Raw genomic sequence first — 25234 nt, forward strand, 5'->3', positions numbered from 1 at the left:
CGCAATGAGCTCCAACCCGTTCGCCGCAACCATTATCCGGTCTGCCACAAACAAGAAAAGGCCAAGTGGGGGAGCCACAGGACGCGTGACGCGTAGTCATTTTCCCACGTCCAAACCCGGCCCCCTCCTGGCTTGCCGGGGCAGAAGCGCACGCGCAGCTCCGCTTCCGGCCTCTGCTCCTCGCTACCCACAATGCTATGCAGCATCGACCTGTCGCAAAGGCCGCATTTCAGCAGCGAGTGAGCGACTAGCTTTCCGTGCGGTGCGGCGGCGAAGGCGGCGCGCGTCTTCCTCCTCCTACCGCGGGGCCAGAGTCGCTGACGGTGTCCACTGCGCTCAAGTCTGGCCAGTGCCACCTATCTCCGCAATGCCCCCCAAGAAACAGGCGCAGGCCGGGGGCAGCAAAAAGGCGGAGCAGAAAAAAAAGGAGAAGATTATCGAAGTGAGTATCCGCCCCCACCCCCACTCACGCCGCGAGCCCTCAGGAAAGCAGCTTCTCGGTTCTCTGCTCGCCGGCTCCTGTTCGCGTCTTCCGGGGCCACGTGCCCCTCCCTTTGAGTCTGTGTGGCCCACTGCCCCTTCTCCAGCCCCTTGATGACGCTTGCTGCCTCTTGTCGCTATAGTGACGCTCTTGGCGCCCCTACACCCAACCTTTGCTTCGGCTACACAGCCGTCCTCACAGAATGTGAGGCGGAAAGACCCCCTTCCCCCCACCCGTTACCTGTCACAGGGTTATGTCCTTCGCTAGTCATCAAAATTGAAGACGATTCCAAGGCTTGTTTTTAAAAAATACGTTCAATTGGCTCTTACAGATTCTTTCTGAAAGGCGGATTCATTACGAGCCTTTGTGTTCCTTTTTTCTTTACCCGTCACCTGGGAGTAGTAGTTACTTCTTTCAAGCCAATAAATTACTTCTTCGTGGACGTTTTCGATTCATCTCTAAACTGTTTCAACTTATATAAAGAAAGGAGTTTTCCCTCGTGTTGCAGCCCTGTTTTGTACACTGCGCTTGTCACAGATTTTGAGATTAAATCGAATGATGTTTGAGAGGTTACGTAGATGTCAGTGGCTATGTTGAGTGCTGTACCCGAATTTGTTTTTTATGACACACACACACACACATTCTTTTAGTGCGCTGAACCTGTTGCCCTTTAATGGCAGAGGAACGCTATTGACGTTCTCAAATGTTTTATATTTGCCTTCCAAAGACTGTATCAGTGAGTTTCCTTAAGAGAGTGAACGGTATTTGAGATTCCATAGAAGTGTTATAGGCCTCAACAAGATATTTCTTCTCTCAATCCTGCTATTTTAATGCTTCTAATAAAAATAGTTTTTCTTGTGCGTTAGAAGTAATTGGAAAATCCATGACGGTTTTCCTGCATAAGGTTTATCTGAATAATTAAAATTCTGCTAATTGGATTTAACTAACATGATTATTTAGAATTCTAGTAGCCTTGGCCAAGTTCAACTCTTATTCAGAACCTGTATTCTTATTGCCAGTTTGTGCTATTTAGGACTGTCATGAAGTAGCATAACCAGAGATATGGAAACAAAATGATTTTCACGCTACCATCTCTGATCACCTTTTTGAACAGTCTAGATTCCTGGCACTTTAATAGATCTCTGAGGATGGTGATCCGATGGCATTTGGTGCTGCATAAACCAAGGGCATTTTAGGGACGACATTTTACTTGTCAGCTTCCTTTACTGAGTGTTGAATTAACATGTTAGATCACGATGCAAAGTAAAACTTCCCTGTAGATGTGAAATTAAATGTTACATGACAATTTAAAGCATAATGTATGCATTATCCAGTTTTATCTATTTACAGTTGCTTTTACTTTTAAATAAATATTTATTTTTGTTTTAAGGAATTGTACATGAAAGTATTTATAACATCCCATCAATTAAAAATGTTAGATATATAATGGCTCCATCTTATGACAACGTTATTTTTAAGTAAAGAGAAAGGGACTTTAGTTTCATTAAGAAGCCTTAACCAAAGAAAAACGCAAAATAATCAGCATAGTCTTTAACCAGCCAAAAAAATTTTAACAGAAGCCCACCCCAATTAACATATGTGATGAATGACTTTTTTTTTTTTTGTATGATAGTAAATGTTTTTAAATGGTAGTGTTCTGCATGGATCTGTGCACAGAGATGTGTGTGTCCTACCAGAGAGGTAGGACAATATTGTAAATTGTAGGTTAAGTTATATCGTTTTTTGTGAAACTAGATTTATAGAGAATATTGTATTATCCAGCCTGGTTAGGCAACAGTATAACTATGACCATTTTATTCAATACTATAGGTGACTTTTTTTTTTTAACATGCCTAGAACTGTAGCATGTCTCAATGACTGTTGCAAGGGCTTGAGGACAGTTAAAGCAGGCTTAGCTCCCAGCTCTTCAATCAGACTTCATCCAGAATGGTACTTTATCAGTTTTTGTATAGATTTCTACAGTTTTGAATGCTAGAAAGGATTTTTATTACCAGAGCCTTTAAAAGTTAAATGAAGTAAAATGTATACTTTTGAAAATTGTTTTAAATATTTTACTTTTTAATGCAGTTTTTAAAGGCTTCCATTTACAATTATTATAAAATATTGGCTCTATTCCCTGTCTTGTACAGTACATCCCTGAGCCTCTTATACCCAGTAGTTTGTACCTCCCACTCTCTCACCCCTATATTGTCCCCCGCCACACACGCAGACACACACACTAGTAACCACTAGTTTGTTCTCTGTTTCTGTGAGTGCTTCTTCTGTTACCTTTACTAGTTTGTTGTATTTTTTAGATTCCATTTCTAAGTAATACCATACAATATTTATCTTTTTCTAACTTATTTCCTTTAGTGTAATGCCCTACAAGTCCATCCATGTTGCTGCAAATGACAAAATTTCATTCCTTTTTTTGGCTGAGTAGTATTCCATAGAGTGTGTGTGTGTGTGTGTGTGTGTGTGTGTGTGTGTGTGTGTTCCGCATCTTCTTTGTCCATTCATCTATTGCTAGACACTTAGGTTGTTTCCCTATCTTGGCAAATATAAATAAAGCTAGTGTGAACGTTGTGGTGAATGTATCTTTTCAAATAAGTGTTTTTGCTTTACGGGGGTATATACCCAGGAGTGGAATTGCAGGGTCATATGATAGTTCTGTTTTCAGTGAAGTAAAATATATTTTGTGACAGACTTGTAATGAATATAATTGAAACCTAGCTCATACTGGTTATTGATTTTTATCACCGTAATTTTTGTGGAAAAATTATACCATCATATACTATATTTTGACATAAAAAGGCTAATACTTATTTCCGAGACTTGTTAATTTTAGAAGATTTTATAGAACTATGTCCTGGGGAGTTCCCCTCGTGGCTCAGTGGTTAATGAATCCGACTAGGAACCATGAGGTTACCGGTTCAGTTCCTGGCTTTGCTCAGTGGGTTAAGGATCTGGCGTTGCCATGAGCTGTGGTGTAGGTCGCAGATGCCCCTGGGATCCTTTGTTGCTCTGGCTCTGGCGTAGGCCAGTGGCTACAGCTCCAGTTCGACCCCTAGCCTGGGAACCTCCATAAGCCTCGGGTGCGGCCCTAGAAAAGACAAAAAAAAAAGAAAGAAAGAAATATGTCCTGGAGTTTCCGATTTGGAGCAGTGGATTAATGATCTGGCTAGTTCCTGGGGAGGCACTGGTTTGATCCCTGGCCCAGCACAGGAGGTTAAGGATCATGAATTGCTGCAGCTGTGGCATAGGTCACAGCTCTGGCTCGGATTCAGTCCTTGGCCCAGGAATTTCCATATGCTGCAGGTGTGGCCAAAAAAAGAGGAAAAAAAAAATACGTCCTCAAATTTTAAGTTCACCAAAAATTGATAGTTAAGTAGAATATATGCTTTTAAGCAGCACTTTGGAAGAGACATTAAAATAAGTGGTTGTACTACTTACATCTATACCTCTGTTGTTTCCATTGCCACCACCATAAACACTTATTTTAGAAAAACAACAACAGTTAGCTTTTGATAACTCTTAAGCAAGTAAAAAGAGGCATGAGAGGCAGTATAATTTAATGAAAGAAATATCACCTTGGGGCCAGAATTCATCTCACATTAAAATTTCAAACTCTAGTTTTAGGCCAGTTACATGACCAATTTGAACCAGTTTCTCATTAGCAAAATGGAGCTAATTTCTAGATTACAGAGTTTGGGGTTAAAACGAGATGGCATATGTAAAGTACCTGACATGGTATATGTTCAGTAAATGGCAGCTGTTGTTAATTTATTAATATTATAAGTAAGAACTAGTTAGGGGAGATAATCAGACTGACCAGCACTGTTTATACAGTATGTACTTTCTGTCGCTTGAAATAATTTCCTTATTTATTTTTTATTTCCCTATTTAAACTCACGAAAATTTTCATGGGTTCATTTGCGTTTATAAGTATTTTATTTCTTTTGTTGTTGTTGTTGTTGTTGTTGTTGCTATTTCTTGGGCCGCTCCCGCGGCATATGGAGGTTCCCAGGCCAGGGGTTGAATCGGAGCTGTAGCCACCGGCCTACGCCAGAGCCACAGCAACGCGGGATCCGAGCCGCGTCTGCAACCTACACCACGGCTCACGGCAACGCCGGATCCTTAACCCACTGAGCAAGGGCAGGGACCGAACCCGCAACCTCATGGTTCCTAGTCGGATTCGTTAACCACTGCGCCATGACGGGAATTCCTAAAAGTATTTTATTTCTGAAATGAGTATATCAAAAAGGGTTATTCTATTAAACATTCACACAGTTGTCTCAGATGGCATATACCATTCACTTTCTTTTGGCTAAAATTTAATAAACTGAAGTCAGCTTTAGGAAGTTGAAGTTTTAGTAATGGAAAGGGGGAAGTAATCTGGATTTAGGACATCCAGCTAAAGACATGTAGCAGCAAGAAAGTAGTAATTGAGATCTATAGGCATAGGACCCAGTCGTGTAAAGGATGGGGAAAGAGAAATGATTCTTGTTGCCAGTGGAAAACTTCAGATAAGGTCAACTGATTGCTTGTAGTTGAATTACCAGCAACACAATAGCCATTGAATGGACAGACAACAAAAACAGTGCGTTTAGGGGGAAGGGACTGACTCATGAGTAAAATAGTGCTAGCCTTTGCTTAGCCTAGTGTTCCAAAAGGAAGACTCCAGTTATCTTGGAGCACTGTTCAGTATTAACCTGCTCTCCCAGCCTCTTCATTTTTTTAAACATCTTATTTTAAGGAGTGGAGGCTAGCCCATAAAAGAAGCAGGATTACTTAAAAGCAGGATTACAGGGAAGGGGGAGAAAGTGTCGATTATAAGTGAAGTCTGGAGTTCACTCTGTTTTAAGGCTTTTGGAGCCTCCTGAAGCCATCTTTTTTCTAGAATTACTGCCTGTTTTCTAAACTCCTTTGTATTTAACTTCCCAATTCTGAAACACATACTGTGCCTTTCTTGTTACCTAACCTTTGGGACGTTATTAATCTAATGAGGACCACTGTTTCCCTAGGTTTATTTTAACCATAATTTGGGGTAGAATGTAACTTCCAGTCTTTTCATCTTATATCCTTTAACCCTTAAATCCAGGTTAATCCTTAGGTGAAGATCTGTCCTAAACTCAAGAAAAAGGGGGAAAGCTGAATTGCAAACTATCCTATTTTCAAGAAGTACTGTTGGTACACTTTTTGTGTACCAACTGACCCAATAACCTAAGTAGCTTTCTCTGGGACATAGTTTTTCATGGTGGAAAGAACAAGTCCTTTGCTTGGAGTCAAATATACCTTGGTTCAAATATCACTTGGCCAGACAAAATTCTCAGTATTTTGGGGAAAGAAGAGAAACAAGTCATTTACAAGTGATGAATTTGCACAACTTCTTTAATTCTCTGAGAAGTGTTATTACCTCTTTTTTGCAATTGAGGAAAGAGAAAAAATTAAATAACTTGCCCAAGGTCACTACGATGACAAATGACAGAGTTAGGATTTAAATCCAGGAAGCCTGGCTCCACAGTCCTTGCCTTTAACCATTGTGCTTGCCTCTTTGTAGTAAATCTTTGATTTTCACAACGATCCCAAGAGGTTAGAGTGATATCCACCTTACAAATAAGAAAACTGGGAAAAAAGGAGTAATTTGCCCAGTTCTTTTTGGGATTAGAACTTGAACTATCTGACGCCAGAGTTTATAATCTCAAATCATTACACTATACAGGCTGCCCCTTATCCGCAATGAAATTTCAAAAGAGTTGTTGAACATTCTGGGTTTCATATCCACATATACAGAATGATACAATAGTACATCATAGGACTGTTAAGAGGATTCAGCTTTACTTTATATTCAAGAGTTTATTTACTGAATACTAGATAAATAAGTGTCCCTTATCTTTAGAAAAAATTAGTGATTTTCAAGCCCTAACCTAATTAGAGACTTTCAAAACACAACTCATTATCTCTTTAGACTGGTTAATTATATGCTAAATCAGTGTAATTAAACCTGGAAAACTTTTTCTTCTGGGAGCTAGAGTTTATACAACTCTACCAGAAGCTGTTGTTATGAGTACTTTTCTTTTTTCCCCCTTAGAGGGCTTTTTTCTTTTCTAAGTTTTCATATGTCAGTATCTACCTTGTTATTTGGTCTTGTTTATTCAATTTGCTTCTCTGTATAATTACATATGGTGCATGAGTTGAACTCCAAATATGCTTTTGGTGAGTCATATGTAGATGGTGTTGCACTTTGAACCTGATATTTTTATCTAGAGTTTTCCTTCCCCTGCCCCCCACCCCAGGAGAGCTCACTTTTTGTAAAAGGAAAGTAAGGCATTTCACACCTGGTTGCTGCATAGGATCATGTCTCCATATGTCACTTTACCCTTGACCATCTTCTCTTCTAATTGGATTGAATGTTAAACTCTCTTTTCTCTAAAAGCAGGAGAAGCCAGCCATAAAAAAAAACTCATTGCAGAGAATATCAGCTTGTATGTGCCTCCTACTACCTTTTTTTTTTTTTAATATGCATAGGCTATGGAGTTCCCGTCGTGGCTCAGTGGTTAACGAATCCGACTAGGAACCATGAGGTTGCGGGTTCGGTCCCTGCCCTTGCTCAGTGGGTTAACAATCCGGCGTTACCGTGAGCCGTGGTGTAGGTTGCAGACGCGGCTCGGATCCCGCGTTGCTGTGGCTCTGGTGTAGGCTGGCAGCTACAGCTCCAATTGGACCCTTAGCCTGGGAACCTCCATATGCCGCGGGAGCGGCCCAAGAAATAGCAAAATAATATGCATAGCTATAGGAAATTCATACAGAATTCTGTAACATGATGCAATATTAAGACATAGGCACTTAAGTAGGGGAAACTAAAGTTTGGATGTATGAATGGATATAGATGTGGTGAATAAAGAGAAACTTCCCAATGAGAAATAACCTTTTAGAGTGAAAACCCTCTTGAACTTTGCAATCTTAACATTGAAAGATGTTTTATTAGTTTTTTTTTCCATTTTCAGCTCGTCCACATAGGTATATACCTATGCTTTAGTTAGAGTATTTTCTTCCTGTAACCCTGTCCTTCTCTTGGAAGTAATAACCAAAATGAAGGCTTTAAAGTAGCCAGTTAATTTATTTCAGACTAAATGCCTCTTAGAGGATCTCAGGTGACTTTCAACAGTTAAGACCTTTTTGCCTCTTCCTTGCTGAAACCCACCAGTTATAAACAAGAGAATGAGAAAGAGATATATACTCCATCTTAAAATTAGGAGGCATCTATAATTTTTGAACTTCAGCATAAGAAGATTGATAGTGGAGTTGGTTAACTGGCTAAGTAGAGCAGAGCAGTCAGGCCTAAGTGTCCACCTAGAAGTGTACCATTTAGAATCAAATAGATTTGCTCTGCAAAATTCTGGAAAAGATTGACAATGGGAGGTAGTAGGTAATGCAGTAGGCAGTAGGCTGAAAACTGGGAGTTTAGAAGTATACAAGTAGCTTACAGTTCTTATTATCTCTGCAAGAAAGGGGACATGGATAAATCAGGCCTTTCAGCTTCTGTAACTAGGCACAAAGGATATAAGGGGCGTGGTTAAAATGTGAACCTGAAAATGACACTAAGGAGACCTCTCTGTGCAGTAAATAAACTAAGGCACATTCTCCCACCAGCCCTTTTCTCCAGTCCTTTAACCAAGCTTATTCTTGTAGTTAGAGGATCCCTCTCCAGAGAACCAGAAGACAGGAAAAAAGACCAGTGTTTGGTGGTTTCCTGACAGTCTTGCCACCTGTTCACCTTAGAGTGAAGCTTACTGGGTCAAGGTTTCTCTTGTTAGTTTCCTAGGGCTGCCATAACAAATTACTACCAACCAGGTGACTTGAAACAGCAGAAATTGATTCTTTCACAGATGTGGAGGCTAGAAATCTGAAATCAAGGCCAGGCAGAGTATGCTCCCTCGAAAAACTCTAGGGGGAGAATCTAACCTTGCCTTTTCCTGGTTTCTAGTGGCTTCTGGCAGTCCTTGGCTGGTGGCTGTGCCACTCCAATATCTCTGTCTCTTACTTCACATTGCTTCTATATCTGTGTGCCCTTTCCTCTTCTTATAAAGGTACCAGTCATTAGATTCAGGGCCCATTGTAATCCAGTGCAACTTCATCTTAATTTATTATAGCTGCAAAGACCTGTTTGAAAATAAAGTCACATTCTCAGGTCTGAGCAGAAATGAATTATGGGGGAACACGATTCAACCTACTGCAGCCCCTAAAAGTACTTTGTGCAGTGGCTTCTAAATGTTTTTGTACTTCATACTTAATAAATATGAATGAGTAGATGAAGACCACCATTAGTGCCTTGTACTTAATGAGTATTCCATAAGTGATAGCTGCTGTTGTATTAATAGCATTCTCAAATTACCATTTAATAATATTCCAAATTTAAAATGTTGCTTTTTAGTTAGGTATGCTTCAATTTTAATATTTTCATTTTAGCAGCTGCTAGTAGTATATATATATTAGAGTTTGAGTTGTTTAAATTTGTTTTGAGAAGGTAACTCTACCCCCAAAAAAAATCCAGAACTTAATGCATCTTCTTATGCAGTATTTCCCAGAGTGTGTTCCAATAGTTTCATAATTTCTCAGGATACTCTGAGAAAAATGCTTTCTGGGATAAAATGAGATTTGGGATTGTTGCCTACTATATCCTCTCTAGTAAAGGCTCTCCGATATCTTGTGCTTAAGAATGAAAAGCCCTGAGGAGTTCCTGCTTTGGCACAGTGGGTTAAGAATCCAACTGCAGTGGCTCAGGTCACTGTAGAGGTATGGGTTCAATATCTGGCCTGGTGCAGTAGGTTAAAGGATCTGGTGTCCTTCAGCTGCAGCTCGGGTTCAATCCCTGGCCCAGGAGCTTCTATATGCCTTGGGTGTGGCCATTAAAAAAAGGAAGAATGAAAAACCCTGTTAAACAAGTATTTTCCTGAGCTTATTTCACTATTGAACTAATTATCCTAATGTAACAACTCTGTGCATATTGTCATACTGATATTCCAAAGCATAATTTAGAAAAAGCATCATAGAGTAGCAAGTTTAATGTGATGTGATAAGTATGCATTGAATCCTAAAGAATTCCAGGTGATGTTTTGAGGTCATACGTTTTAGTGTTTTGCATGTCTGTATAGCAGAAAGAAAGAATAATTGTCTTGCTAATAAGTATGTGAAAGAGTGATTTTTAGATGTGACTGAAAAAACAGATAAGAAATTAATACAAATTGCTAAGTATTTCAATACCTTCTCTCATTTAGGATAAAACTTTTGGTCTAAAGAATAAGAAAGGAGCAAAGCAACAAAAATTTATCAAGGCCGTCACTCATCAAGTTAAATTTGGTCAACAAAATCCACGTCAGGTAAATAACTTAAATTTTTGCATTTTCTTCATGTATTTAATACAGCATTGTTGCAGATAAAAAGTTTGATATTGTGTTTCAAGATGGAGTTCTACTCTATAAATTTTCCTGTATCTTGCCTTTGTAACTCAGCAATATCTTTTAAATATTCCTCCAAACCATTTTGATATAGCTCTTAATTCTAATGGCTGCATACTATTCTGTGAGATAGATGTACTGTATCCATCCATTTCACCATTTATCAGTAATCACTTTAGTTCCAGCTTTCTGATATTAAGAACAGCTCTGCAAGAAATATCCTCGTATATGTATTTTTATATGCATTTGTGCTTTTATTTCTATAGCATAAATTATCTGGTGGCACATTTCTAAAGGGAAATGGATTTCTCATTTTAATAAATTTGCCTGGTGATTTTCCATAGAGATTGTAATACTTCACATTTTAATTTGCAGTACCTAAGTTTAGGTACTAAAGTTGTTCTTAATCTTTTCCAATCTAAGTATATAGTGATACCTCATTTTTACTTTGTTTCCCTTACTCTTAGTGAGTTTGAGTATCTTTTCACATGCTTGTTGGCTATTTGGATTTGTACTTCTCTGACTTGCCTATCAGATCCTTTGCTTTTTTGGTTATTTGTCTTTTTCTTGTCAATTTACGAGAGACACCTTTTGTCTACATTATAGATAATTTGTGATGTTTCTGTTATATTTTGCCATACAACAGTTTTTAGTTATTGTCTTGTCAGATATGTCTAGCTTTTCTTTTATATGGTTAAAACATCTCCCCGCCACTAGATTATGTGTGTTTTCCCTAGATTTTTTCCAATTATTTTATTTGCACAGTCTATAATTTGTCACATAAACTTATTTTATATTATACTAATTTTATTTTCTTTTAAATGAATGGTGACTTATACCAGCATCCTTTATCTCATTGAGTTGAAACACCCCTTTTGACATATATTAAAGTCTCATATGTGTTTTGTTCTATATCTGGATTTTCTTTTCTACTTATTATCTCTTTCCCTAAACCAGTATCACATTGATTTTTTATTATAATGGGCTAGTAACATAGTGTGTTAGCTATTAAGGCAAATTCTTCCCCCCTCAGATGTTGCTCCTTTTCTATTTTTCTTGGCTGTTCTTAAGCATTTATTTTTCCATATGAATTTTGAAATTATTTTGTCACTGGCAATTCATTCACAAAATTTAGCATCATTTTCTTCAAATCTCTATTCTCATTTCTTCATTTTCTATAGCTCTTTCACTTTCTTGAGTTTAAGAATTTATAGACACAGACCTTTATTTTTAAAAGTACTTTTTCACCACCCTATTTCCTTTTCCTTAACTTTCAGAAACACTTTTTTTTAATTTGAGAATATATGAATATATATTTTGAGATAGTTAACTTCTGTTACTAAATCTGTTTACAGATTAGTGCCCTCAGCACTTTTCTCTCTCTTACACACAGTTTGACATTAGAGCCAAAAACCTGATCTTCTACACTACTGATTTAGTAGCCTGGGCTAATAAAAATGTTTTTTAGGCCTTGGAATCAGATCACTGTGGTTATGCATCCCTCTATCTTGCTTGTTACCTGATGTTAAATTATTTAGTGACACTGGTCTAATTTGTAGTATAGTGAAAGGGGAGTTACCCTTGTAGGGTTTCTGTGGTAGTTAAATGAAAAGATGATGTAATTCTTTTAGCATAATATAAGAATTCATTTCAAACATGTTCCTCCTCTGTTTTTTCTTCCAGTGGGCTGTATATTGACTGATAATTTCAGATTTCATAAACTTGAGAAAGTCCTAAAATTGTTGTGGTTGTTAGGCTTGCTAATACATTCAATAATACATTTTTGATAATTTCTTGGGTACCCAGACTTTTATCTGTGAACATGAAATGTCTAACCACCATACTTAGCATTAGAGATGAGCAGCAGGCTTGTCGTTAGAGCCAGGCAAAAAGATGACCCACCCTGGGCCCTGCACTGCAGAGAATGACTACTGTGTGTCCTCTCCAGACATAGCTCTCCTCACAGTAGCTCAGGGCCTAAAAAGGTCAGTTAACCCAAGTCCCTCTTTGGGTATACTGTGTTGCCAGTATGCCCGAAGTAGTCAAAAGGAGGGTATGTGCTAGAAGTGTGGACAGAGCCTGGATCCATACCATGTCCTCTTCTGCACTTTACTCCTCCCAGCATATATGTGGTGGGATGAAACTCGGGGTGGGAAGAGGAGGAGCCAGGGGTTGACTCTTGCTTTATTGCCGTGCTCCAGTGTGAAACTCCATGGAACCTAAATATTTTAAATTTTAAATTTGAACCTGTTCTTCCATGTCCCAAGGTAATGTTTGTCAAGTAGGGGTACGAACCATATTTTATTTAACATTAGTTTGATTTTTAACCTATTAATATTTTAAAAAATGGTTTGTAGGCCTCCATTGAACTCTTGCTCTGGGCCCCATAAATGTTTGAAATGAACCTAATGAGCAAAGATTACATTTATTTAAAATAAAGTGATTTAAATTTTTTTTTAGAAATTTTTTCCCTCATTTTTCTGTTTAAACATATCTGACTACATATGGTCAAAGTCAGGATTTAGAATGCTTTTAACCCTAGTAGAGTACTTGGCCATTCCTTTCCTAAAATTTCCTCTCCCTTTAATACTTTTTTGTCCTGGATTTCTTTGATGTTTCTTTGTCCCTTAAATGGGTTTTTTAGGTTCTGTTGGTTTTAATATTGGTGTTCTTCAGGGTAGTGTTCTCTCTCCTTTACCACTTTTTTATGCTGTCCTTGCATAATCTCATACACACCCAAAGTTTAATTATCTGAAAGCAGCTACTTCTAAAATCTTTATCTCAAAGCAGACACTCTCTCCAGGAATCAAGATCCATGTCCACTTGCCTTGTAAATAGCTCTGTCTAGGTGCTTTCTAAACATCTCATGCTCAGTGTGTCTAAAACTGAGCTCATCTCCACCTCCTGCCCTGAAACCTATTCCTCCTGTATTCCTTTTCTTATTTAACAGCACTAACCATGCATATGATAACCCTAGACTCCCTTATACTTCATGGCCAGTCAGTGACATAGTCCTAACAATTCTACCTCATTAAGAGCTCTCCATTCCTTGCTTCTAATGCTTATTTTAAGCTCTTGTGCTTTCTTGCTTACAGCAGTTGAATTAGCTTTCTAATTTTCCTTGCCTTCATTCGTGGTCCCCCCTTCACAGAGTTCATTCTTCTAGTTCACCGTTCACAAAGTTGCCATTGTGATCTTTATAAAATACAATATGATTATGTCATTGGCATACTTCAAATTCTTGAGTCTTGTACTGTCACCTGATGATACAGTCCAAGTCCAAATTTCTCATTGCTGTTTCTCATACCTGTTCATATCTTTGCATTGGTTGGCTGTTTCTGCATTTCTTGACCATCAAAAGAATTCATCCATAAAGTCAGTCTAATTTTCTTAGGCATATAGGCATTCTTTGTTCCCAGAGCACCATGTATTATATTATAGCTGTTGACATGTCTGTCTGCCCAGTAGATTCTGAGCTTCTTTAAATAAGCATCTTTGTCTTTTCATCTTTGTATTCCCTGTCATCTAACATAGGACCTGACATATAAATGTTTGGATGAATCCTCTAATCATATTAGGTATGTAAATTGTGTGCCTGGAACTATGTCATATGTCATGTTTGTTTTTTTTTGTTTAATCTCCCACATTGACCTAGCCCAGTGTTTTTCTACAAGGGTAATTATAAGTGTTTGGGTTGGTATAATTCTTTATTACGTGGGACTGCACATTTCAGGATATTTGTATCTGATCTTCAAAATACACCTACTTATTTCTGGGGAGTGGGTTGTTACAAGAAGAAAATCCCAGGTGAGAGCCATTTGCTAAAAGTGCTGGGCATGTAGCATATACTTAATAAATGCTTACTGCTATAAACTTTTGAAAATGCTTTTAACTTGGCATGGTACTATATATAGATTTTTCTTTCTTAAAGTCAAGATTTAGCAATTTCATTTAATAGTTTAACCACACCATTTAATATATACTGAAATGCCATTGTAATGCTGGTATTAAGAACTATACATATAATAAGGAATTGTCTTTGTTATGTCACTGATAAATATTATTGTATAGTGAAAACAATTTTATTATATAAAGTCAAATTTACGTGTTATACCTGGGAATGTTATAGGTAGCACAAAGTGAAGCTGAAAAAAAGTTGAAGAAAGATGATAAGAAGAAAGAGTTGCAAGAGCTAAATGAGCTATTCAAACCTGTAGTTGCTGCTCAAAAAATAAGTAAAGGTAAACTTTGTTTCAGAAGTGTTATTTTTTCAAGTGTAATTCATGTTTTAAAATTATTAATGTGGGAATTCCCATCGTGGCTCAGTGGTAATGAACCTGACTAGGATCTGTGAGGACACAAGTTCAATCCCTGGCCTTTCTCAGTGAGTTAAGGAGCCAGTGTAAGTTGCAGATGCAGCTCAGATCTAGCATTGCTGTGGCTGTGGTGTAGGCTGGCAGTTGCAGCTCCGATTCAACCCCTGGCTTGGGAACTTCCACATGCCACAGATGCAGCCATAAAATGACAAAAAACAAAACAAAACAAAAAACTGTTAATGTTTTCTTCAGATTTTAATCCAATTGTGTCTGCTATGAAAATGATACTCCCAGGAGTTCCTGTCATGGTGCAGTGGAAACGAATCCGACGAGGAACCATGAGGTTGCGGGTTCAGTCCCTGGCCTCACTCAGTGGGTTATGGATCTGGCGCTGCCAATGAGCTGTGGTGTAGGTCGCAGACGAGGCTCAGATCCTGCATTGCTATGGTGTGGTGTAGGCCAGCAGCTACAGCTCTGTTTAGACCCCTAGCCTGGGAACCTCCATATTGCCATGGGTGAGGCCCCAAAAAGACAAAAAAAAAAAAAAATGATACTCCCTTTGTCAAAATTATCTAATCAATGACTTTCTTATAGTTCCTTTATGTGTATAGCTATCCTGTCATCGTGCATCTATATATTCAGCCATTAGCCCTGCACTTAAGGCAAAATTAAGAATTTAGGCAGTCTACTAATATCGAATCTTTGATGGTAGCCACAGCAAACCTATGGTTGTAAAAACTATAACTCCCAAACTCTTGGTGGTATGCCTCCATTTATATTTCTCTTTTGCCTCCTATCTCACTGACGTCAGCTAGACAAGTGACTATAGAATCACCTATATGTTGGTTTGGTTTCCCACCCCTTGCTCTCTTTTGGTAAGAGGAAAAGAAACAAAAATGGTTATAAAATGCTATAGAAAGAACTTTAAAGAAATGTCTTAATATTCACCTATATGTGGTATTTTCCTCTCATACCAATGAATGGAGAATAACAAGTTAACCAAAAGTAATTTTATCTCAGAAGCTATCTATACTTTATGATGTGGCAGATTATAATACATATGCCATTTGACATAGGTGCAGATCCCAAATCTGTGGTATGTGCATTCTTCAAGCAAGGACAGTGTACTAAAGGAGATAAATGTAAGTTCTCTCATGACTTGACTCTGGAGAGAAAGTGTGAAAAGCGAAGTGTTTACATTGATGCAAGAGATGAAGAACTTGAAAAAGGTATTTTTTAAAAGACGTTTCTTAAAAGTAAATGTATATTACTTTTGGTTTGTTGTTACCACGACATTTAGTAATTTAAAGACTATTTTGGTAGGACTATGTATGTCCTAAAGAATAATTGTTGTTGTTTTTTATAAAATCTGAATTTGTCATATTATATCCTTCTATTAAGTAAGTGAAAGTGGCTTATTTTTTACTTGTCTCTAACCCTTCCTTCCAATACTATCTTCTTATTGCCTAAACTACTTAGATTTTGGTGAATAATCTCACAACACTGTTTATTACTACCTTTATTGTTTTAAAAGGAAATGTGTTAGGTTATGAGTCTTATAGTACAGCTTTCCTGTGTAAGGAAATATGTGATGTGTTTTGGGAACGGTAGATAAAATTACAGCATTTAGTCTTTGTATCTCTTTATTTAGATACTATGGATAATTGGGATGAGAAAAAACTGGAAGAAGTAGTGAACAAGAAGCACGGTGAGGCGGAAAAGAAAAAACCAAAAACTCAAATAGTATGTCCTTTTCTTGAATTAAGTTGCTCTGTGGTATTTATCATTAGGGAGAATTATGTGGCAAGGTATATTGCTGCCATTTTCTACTAGATTGTTCTTTAAGTTAAATTGGATCTTTTCATAAAGATATGGTGTGTCAAGCTTTGTTTTTGGAATGTATACAAGTGTAAGTTATACAAAATTAGATTCTTGTTCAAAAGTATCTTGAAAACCAGATGCCATTTTCTGAGGTGGTTGTACTTTCTCAAACATAGATGAACAGTCTCATTTTAGATAAGCATTCTTAATTTTTTGTGTGCAAAATGGAGGGAGAACTGTTAAACTAACCCACTCAATTCATAATTTATTCTGTTTTAGTGATAGGGAGACATTAAATCACAATGAAAATATGGTTATATATGAATTACAGAATTAGTTTTTGGTACATAATGATTCTAGTATTCCAGGAAATGTACTTTTAAAGATTGGTGCCTTGGAGTTTCCTTTGTGATGCAACGGAAATGAATCCCACTGGTATCCATGAGGATGCAAGTTGAGTCCCTGGCCTCACTCAGTGGGTTAAGGATCTGGAGTTACCATGAGCTGTGGTGTAGGTCACAGACTTGGCTCAGATCCCTCTTTGCTGTGGCCGTGGCATAGACTGGCAGCTATAGCTCTGATTCGACCCCTAGCCTGGAACGTCCGTATGCTGAGAGTGCTGCCTTAAGAAGAAAAAGAAAAAAAAAATTTGGTGGCTTATTTATTTCTCAGATCCTAAATTCATGTCCATATATTTGTCTGTAGTACAGTTACAGTGAAAAACCTTACTGCGTTAGGAAAACTAAACACTATTTTTATGTACCTCTGTTGTGGTTTTTCAGGAAAAAAATGTTGCTTAGTAGTTAATTTTTCCTCCTTATTTGTAGAGTGTATTACGTAAGGCTTCTTGCATCTTGCACCTATTCATGTTTTGAAGGGTCACTGTTCTTTGTGGTCCTGTTGTACCTTGCTCCCTCTTCTTTTTGTCTTTTTAGGGCCCCACCTGTGGCATATGGAGGTTCTCAGGCTAGGGGGCGAATCAGAGCTCTAGCCGCCAGCCTGCATCACAGCTACAGCAATGCCTGATCAGAGCCATGTCTACAGCCTACACCACATCTCATGACAACGCTGAATCCTTAACCCACTGAGCAAGACCAGGGATCAAACCTGCATCCTCATGGATACTAGTCGGTTCGTTAACCACTGAGCCATGACAGGAACTCCATCCCTTCTTTTGGAGGGGGGGCACTTATAGCACATGGAAGTTCTCAGGCCAGGGAATGAACTCACCCCACAGCAGTGACCCACCTTGCCTCCCCTCTTAGATGTAAGAAATTACTATAATTCCAGATAATTCAAATAGTGTTTATATCTTTACTGAATGTGATTAATTTTTAGGAAAGATCAAACCAAAACAGTTACTGATTTTATTGTTTCATAACATTTATATTTTTTCTATTTAAAAACCAGACTTCAGATTACATTTACAAAGGCTAAATGGCAACGAATCCTTTTTGTATAATTCAGCTTAGACAGTGTCAGAAATAGGAATTTCATACTGATCTTCTCTAAAAGGAATTTATCATTGTATTAAGTATTTTAAGATTAATTTATATACATTTCTGTACAAAAGGTAGTATATAAGTGTTTAGTCTAAAGATGTGAATAAGAAAAATATACTTGTTTTATATACCTAAACATTTACCTTGGAAAATGACCATACTAAGTCACTACTTGTGAATAATATTGTCTCTATAGGTGTGCAAGCATTTCCTTGAAGCTATTGAAAACAACAAATATGGCTGGTTTTGGGTATGCCCTGGAGGGGGTGATATTTGCATGTATCGTCATGCACTTCCTCCTGGATTTGTATTGAAAAAAGATAAAAAGAAAGAAGAGAAAGAAGATGAAATTTCATTAGAAGATCTAATTGAAAGAGAGGTAACTAGTATCTTTTTTCTGCCATAAAACACTAAAGCAATATTTATTGTGAAGTTCTAATATTTACCACTTGGGGGCAGTAGCATTTTGTTAGGAAAGGGAAAAAATGTTATGATCTTAAAGTTGCCTTAATTTTTATTTGATTATTATTGTATGTCTAAAAGGTAAACCTAGCCGTAATTGTTAGCCAGTAGTGACATTAATTTTAGGATTATGAAACAGTTTTTTTAAAGTACTAGCTACTGGCATATCAAATAAATTTAAGATTTGATATGTACTGGTATTTTAATTTGTATGAATTAAAATATTTTTATTCAGAATAATTAAACATGAAATTTCCAGTGTTTTCCTTGATGTCTTTATTTTTTCACTGTTTTACTAATTTACCAGTTATTAACATATATGGAAGTAGACAATTCCACTGCAGTTTTTCAATTACATATTTTGTCATTATTCTTGGACTTAAATCACTCACTTTGGTGGTAGAGGGGAATGAGTTTCATTGAAGAGAATCTTCAGCTGCCCATCTCTGGCTCAGCACAAGAGTTTTATTCTTTAAGCTAGCAGGTAGGGTTACTGAGACAGCAGATGTGACCCCTGGCAATATGACCCCTGGCAGTGACGTGAAAAATATTGAGATTATTAGAAATACTAGATTTAGGGTTGTATACTTTAAACTGCATCTATTTTGTCTTATCTTAGATAATCCAGATATATTTGTTTAAGTATCTAATGTTGAGATTATATACCTTTGTTTTTAAAAGAACATAATTGTTTTGGTGTCGCACATAGCAGGCAATATGCTATAATAGAAAATGTGGGCTCTGTAGTCAGATATATTTGGGATTACTACTTGTCTTCTAGTTCTGCCACATATTCACTAATAACCTTTGGTAAATTTCCCATCACCCTTGTTCAAGTACTTGTGGAGATGGATATGTTAACATATGTGTATAAAAGTTATTTAATAGTGTATATCTGGCCAGGAGTTCAGGAAGTGTTATTTTTCTGTATATTTATTACTTGATTATTGGCCCTGAGGAGCAGATGGTGCCTCTTGACTCGTTTTTTTTTTTTCTCTTGAGGAACACAAATGAAACGTGGATGTTGTCTTGGTGCTTTTCATATTTATTTTTTTGGCAATTGATTAATGTTAAAACTATTTTTTGTGACATCTTACTTTCAATTTTGAAAAGAACTCTAATTCAGAATGATATATATATATATATTTTTTTTTTTTTTGTCTTTTTGCTTTTTCTAGGGCCACTTCCCGCAGCATATGGAGGTTCCCAGGCTAGGGGTCTAATCAGAGCTGTAGATGCTGGCCTACACCAACTTGGGATCCAAGCCTCATCTGTGACCTACACCACAGCTTACGGCAATATCGGGTCCTTAACCCACTGAGCAAGGCCAGGAATCAAACCTGCAACCTCATGGTTCCTAGTCAGGTTCGTTAACCACTGCACCATGACGGGAACTCCAAGAATAATATATTTTATAATGTTTAGAAATTTTTATATCTATGGACACTCATTTTCTTCCTGCCAACATAAAATGAAGATAAATCTTTTACTTAATGTCTTCATATCAGTCATAGGCAAGGAAGACTAGATTGAACTAAGAGAAAATTATTAGATATTATCACATATGACTTTTGGGGGATATTAACTTTTTTATCTTTGCAGCGTTCTGCCCTAGGTCCAAATGTTACCAAAATCACTCTAGAATCTTTTCTTGCATGGAAGAAAAGAAAAAGACAAGAAAAGATTGATAAACTTGAGCAAGATATAGAAAGAAGGAAAGCAGACTTCAAAGCAGGAAAGGCATTAGTGGTATGTCCCAAACTCACTGAAATAGATTGTCTATTCTTTCTTTCATCTTACAGTTCATAGACCATGCAAAATTTTATCCTTATTTAATTATGTGTATTTCTGAAATCAATGACCAAGAGATGTTTGCATTTTGTCCTGAATTTACATATGTGTGTATCTGAATAGATCAGCGGTCGTGAGGTGTTTGAATTTCGTCCTGAACTGGTTGATGATGATGATGAGGAAGCAGATGATACTCGTTACACCCAGGGAACAGGTTGTGATGAGGTAAGAGGAAGCTTTGGCACCTCATCTCCTTATGTTGATTGAGGAAAACACTAGAGAGTGCCAATAGAGCAGTATAGTTAAAAGTGTTAACTTTGGGGCCTTGATCAACTCCTGACTCTAACCTGGGAAACTGGCTACCCTCTAGGCCTCCACCCTCATCCGTAATAACCATAATGATAATCCCTACATCACAAGGTACTTGTGAGAATAAAATGAATTAATAAATTTATATTTCCTTATAGTTCTCTATAGAACTTAGGACAGTACCTAATATATAGTTATATGCTTATGTGTACTAGCTATAAAATATGGTTTATTCTTCTAAAAGAAGAAAGGCCTTTGTTTAATATTTTATTCTAAAAAAAATCAGACGATAGAGACACTAAAAAGTACAGAGTTGGGAACAGGAGACAACAGCCGAATTATTTGGTTGTAGACAGACTTAGTATTAGCAGAGTTGTTCGTTCTTCATATGGTTATCGTGACATTCTGACTTCTGTCTTTGAGTTGAAAGATTAAAATATACTCTGTATTTAAAAATGTGATGTCAGAGGAAGAAGCTTCAGATATGGCGTTAATATTTAAGTTTAGAAAAAGAAGTAAATTTTGGCAATATAACCATTTGTTTGTACCTGGCAGTAGTAATAATTTAATTTTATTACGATAGATGTCAGAAGTTCCCTGGTGGCTCAGCAGGTTAAGGATCTGGTTGAAGCTTTGGAGCAGGTTCAGTCCCTGGCCTGGGAACTTTCACATGCCTGAGGCATGGCCAAAAATAAATAAATATCAGAGGTAAAAGGCAAGTAATTTATGAAAACTATTCTAATTAATAACAACTTTCTTTTCTATGTGTTTTTAAAGGTTGATGATTCAGTGAGCGTAAATGACATAGATTTAAGCCTGTATATCCCAAGAGATGTAGATGAGACAGGTATTACTGTAGCCAGTCTTGAAAGATTCAGCACATATACTTCAGAAAAGGATGGTAAGTATGCTAACTTTTGCATAATTCTAAGAACTCAAAAAATGTGTAAAGGAGGTTAGATCAGGCTTGGCAAAACTTAGATGCTTGCAGGGATCAGACTGGTAACATAAATGTGTGATTTGACCATATATGAAAGTAGGGGGAGTTCCCATTTTGGCTCAGTGGTTAACGAATCCGACTAGGAACGTGAGGTTGCAGGTTTGATCCCTGGCCTTGCTCAGTGGGTTAAGGATCCGGCGTTGCTGTGAGCTGTGGTGTAGGTTGCAGATGTATCTCGGATCCTGTGTTACTGTGGCTCTGGCGTAGGCCAGTGGCTGCAGCTCTAATTGGACCCCTAGCCTGGGAACCTCCATATGCCACGGGTGCAGCCCTAGAAAAGACAAAAAAAAAAAAAAAAGACAAAGTAGGAAATAGTGGAGACTGTGGAAATTGGTGTCTGGTTGGATATTGAAGCCATTAACCGAGTATGAGATATTTTGGTTATCAAAAGTGGCATTATCTAGGTTACTGTTTAGACATTTTTAGGAGGAAAAGGTTTCAAAGTCATCTGCATTGATAGCTGAGAGTGAATGAACTCACCCACAATACATAAGAACATTCTAGAACAGGCTGTAAAATCAGTGTTTTAAGAGTAGTCAAAAGAGAAAAAGCTTGGTAAAGAGACTGAGAGACAGAGAAAAAATTAAGAGTTTGAGAAAAATCAAGTAGGATGAGGATTAGAAATAATCCTTTAATTGTAATTAGGGAAGGAGTTGTAGGAATAGGGTACAGTTTTCATTGGAATGGCAATGATATAGGAATTTGGGGAAAAAAAAGTTCTCGTTCTTAAGAACTTTGTTGAAGGGGGAGACATGGTCATGAGAAGGGCTTTTTAGCATAAGATAAATCTAAGTATGTTTATTGGTCAGAGAAAAAAGATCTAGAAGAGAAAAAAAATTGAACATGAAGGGATATTAGGTATAGAAGCCAGATCTGGAAGTATAAGTAATAAGTTCAGTTAAGAGTGAGAATGGAGAGGAGAATGGCTAGGTGTATTTGAAAATAAAGCTTGATAGTATAGGTTTATATGTAATTGTGCCTTAAGTGAGGAGTTTGAAAAGTAAAAGTTTGGCACGGTTACTATGAAAGAAAAATGTAGAATACTAAACAAAGCAGAAGTTGAAAGAAAAAAGCTAAACCTTATTTTTACAATAAAGGAATACAAGTTACAGCTTGAAAAACTGGCCTGCCCTCCTGAGATCTGAGAATGTTGTTAGACTATTTTCCTAATATACAGACTGATCTGCTGCTTTTAGAAATAGGGCTTCAGTGACAATAGGCGCAATTGTAAGTACGTCAGAGGTTATAATCTCCAAGAATTTGTCATCAGAGATGTTTGAAATAACTAAACTTTAAATTAGGGTATTAAAAATTGTCTTTGTTCAATATTGGTGTCATTGAACAAAAAAAGGCAGCATTTTTGTTTTCTCCATCACATGTCCATAGCCTGAAAGGAAAAGGGAAAAGTAGCTGCAGAGCCCTAGGTTATTTATTTTTCTTTTTTCTTCACAATTTGAAACAAAATGAAATGTTTCTGCATTCACACTCATTTACAGCATTACAGCTAGTGTGATTTAACTACTATTTGTAAACCAAGAGCTAAGCAGCTGCTTATATAATAAATATTTTTTGCTTCCATAATCACTTTCTCACACAATATGTAGAAGTTGACGGTTTCAAAACCTAACAGCTAGGTCATGTAGAGAACACAAAGTTGTGTAGGATAAATCTTGCCCTCAAATGTATGAGCCATTAAGCAATCAGATGTCTACATATTTTATAATAGATATTGAGAAATTATACAAATAAGCCCAGAAAGAGATCAGTTCTTGTTATAGTAATCTTAGGGAAGATTTTCATGGAAAAAAGTGTAGGAGGAGTACCTGTTGTGACGCAGCGGAAACCGAATCCAACTAGGAACCATGAGGTGGCGGGTTTGTTCCCTGGCCTTGCTCAGTGGGTTAAGGATCTGGCGTTGCTGCAGATGTGGTGTAGGCTGGCAGCTGTAGCTCTGATTGGACCCTTAGCCTGGGAACCTCCATATGCTGCGGGTATGGCCCTAAAAAGCAGGAAAAAAAAAAAGGAAGAGTAGGAGTCCGCTTGTAGTGTTAAGGATCTGGTGTCCTTGCTGCAGTGGCTCAGGTCACTGCTGTGGCATGGGTTCGATCCCTGGCCTGGGAACTTCCATATGCCACGGGTGCAGCCAAAAAAAAAAGTAGTATCAGTCTGTGACTGTCAGTTGCTAATGGACTAGTGTTTTCTTTTTGTAGGCCTTATTGATTTCAATCTTTATTTTTAGAAAACAAATTAAGTGAAGCTTCCGGAGGTAAGGCTGAAAATGGTGAAAGAAGTGATTTGGAAGAGGACAACGAAGGGGAGGGACAGGAAAACGGAGCCATCGATGCTGTTCCTGTTGATGAAAATCTTTTTACGGGGGAAGATTTGGATGAACTAGAAGAAGAATTAAACACACTTGATTTAGAAGAATGACACCAAACAAGTCATTGAAAAAATTAAGCCAGCTCAGCATGAGTTGAAATTGACTACATTATTTTCCACCTAGAATTCTTCAACAGGATGTTTTGTTTCCCATGCTGATTCTGGAGGGCTTATTCTCCTCCAAAAAAGGAATATTTTCCCTACATCTTGTCTTCTGACTTTGGCTACATCTCATAGTAAGTTCAGAGTAGTTCATGATAAATTAAAAATATAATGGTCATTGCAGAAAATAATTGTTGTAACTGTCCCACTCAAGTAGGAAGTATAACTGCTTTTCCAGCTTTTGATTTTCATTGGGCATGTGTTATTACAAGGACAACATAAATTTAAATTACCCTTCATTTAATGCAGTTTTTAATGAGTGATTTTATTTCCTTTGTATTTATATGTTTAAAAGACTGCCTAAGATATGAGCCTGTACTTCATAAAGAAAACTGCATATGCAGATTCAGTATTGTATATCTTTGGACAGTTAAAACGAAACTTCATTAATCTGACAGGATCAGCTGCAATGCCCTGTGTTAAGCTGTTTTAAACTTTTTCCTTTTCTTTTTTGCCAATAAAGTTGTAAATAAAGACCATGATACATTAAAATCCAAGTACATGGCCCTTTTTTTCAAGTTTTTCTATGAAAGTTTTCTTAGCATTTTGTTAGTTAACTATCACAGAAGGCACAGACACTTAAAGGGTTCTGTTAATGCTGACCACAGGAGCGTTAGAGTGCTGACAGCACTGCTCTGAGTTTTATGAAACCAGTGCTTAGCTTTGAAGAGACCATAGGTAATGGTATATGAAAGGGTAATTCCTGAATTGATAGAACCAAGTACTACTTAAGCATCATTGTGGAGATCCATAGTGTTAAAGTAATACATGCTGAAGTTTGATTACTCTGAAAGAGTATAAACAAATCCACCAGAAAACTGGGCTTTGGAGCCTTTGACATTGAGATCCCCTGAAAAATTAGTGATAACATTTAAAATGGCCATAATTTGCCAATGACATATTTACTACTAGTTATACCTTTTTATCATTTTTATGTTAAGTGTATTTGCAAATATTAATACAGTGCTTCTTTTGTTACCTATAAATGGATTTAAGGAAACTAAGATAATAGCACTAAAATGTAGGATGCTGCATCATATAAATTGTATAATTTTTAAATCTCTAAACCTTAGTTTCTTTGCATAGAGAAGTTAAAGTGCTTCTAAACTGTAAAACCTAAGAAAACATGATTATAAATCTTGTCATAATGTTAACAAAATGAAAACGATAAAGTTGATAAAGAAATTGATTTCCTGGCTGTTCAGTACTAGTACTATACTTGACATTTTTAAAATGTGGAATATCATGAACCAAGTTTCCCATCTACAGCGGAAGTATACATAAATACTTTTGATGAAAGATTTGTTCCTTTCTTTTTATAGAAAAGTTTTAAATGTTATTTATTGCATTAGTGAATAATGAAACATTTAAGAATTAAAATATTGAAATATAGTTGATTTAAAATGTGTTAGTTTTAGGTGTACACAAAGTTATTTGATTATTTATATATGTATATTTATTCTTTTTCAGATTCTTTTCCATTATAGGTTATTACAAGATATTGAATGTAGTCCCCTGTGCTATACAGTAGGTTCTTGTTCATGTGTTTTGTA

The 25234-nt window shown here is 37.0% G+C and overlaps 1 protein-coding gene across 1 annotated transcript; it reads left to right on the plus strand.

Annotated features, from left to right (window-relative positions):
• The first annotated feature begins 224 nt into the window (after positions 1-224).
• On the plus strand, positions 225-24178 carry ZC3H15 (zinc finger CCCH-type containing 15). Its single transcript, XM_047773029.1, has 10 exons — positions 225-442; positions 9760-9861; positions 14069-14180; positions 15332-15484; positions 15907-15998; positions 17775-17957; positions 19643-19789; positions 19955-20056; positions 20918-21041; positions 23380-24178. Exons 1-10 carry the CDS (start codon positions 368-370, stop codon positions 23568-23570), a joined length of 1281 nt encoding a protein of 426 aa, XP_047628985.1. The 5' UTR covers positions 225-367; the 3' UTR covers positions 23571-24178.
• The last annotated feature ends 1056 nt before the right edge of the window (positions 24179-25234 follow it).

The sequence above is a fragment of the Phacochoerus africanus genome, chromosome 3, assembly GCF_016906955.1.
Source record: "Phacochoerus africanus isolate WHEZ1 chromosome 3, ROS_Pafr_v1, whole genome shotgun sequence".
NCBI classification, from domain to species: Eukaryota; Metazoa; Chordata; class Mammalia; order Artiodactyla; family Suidae; genus Phacochoerus; species Phacochoerus africanus.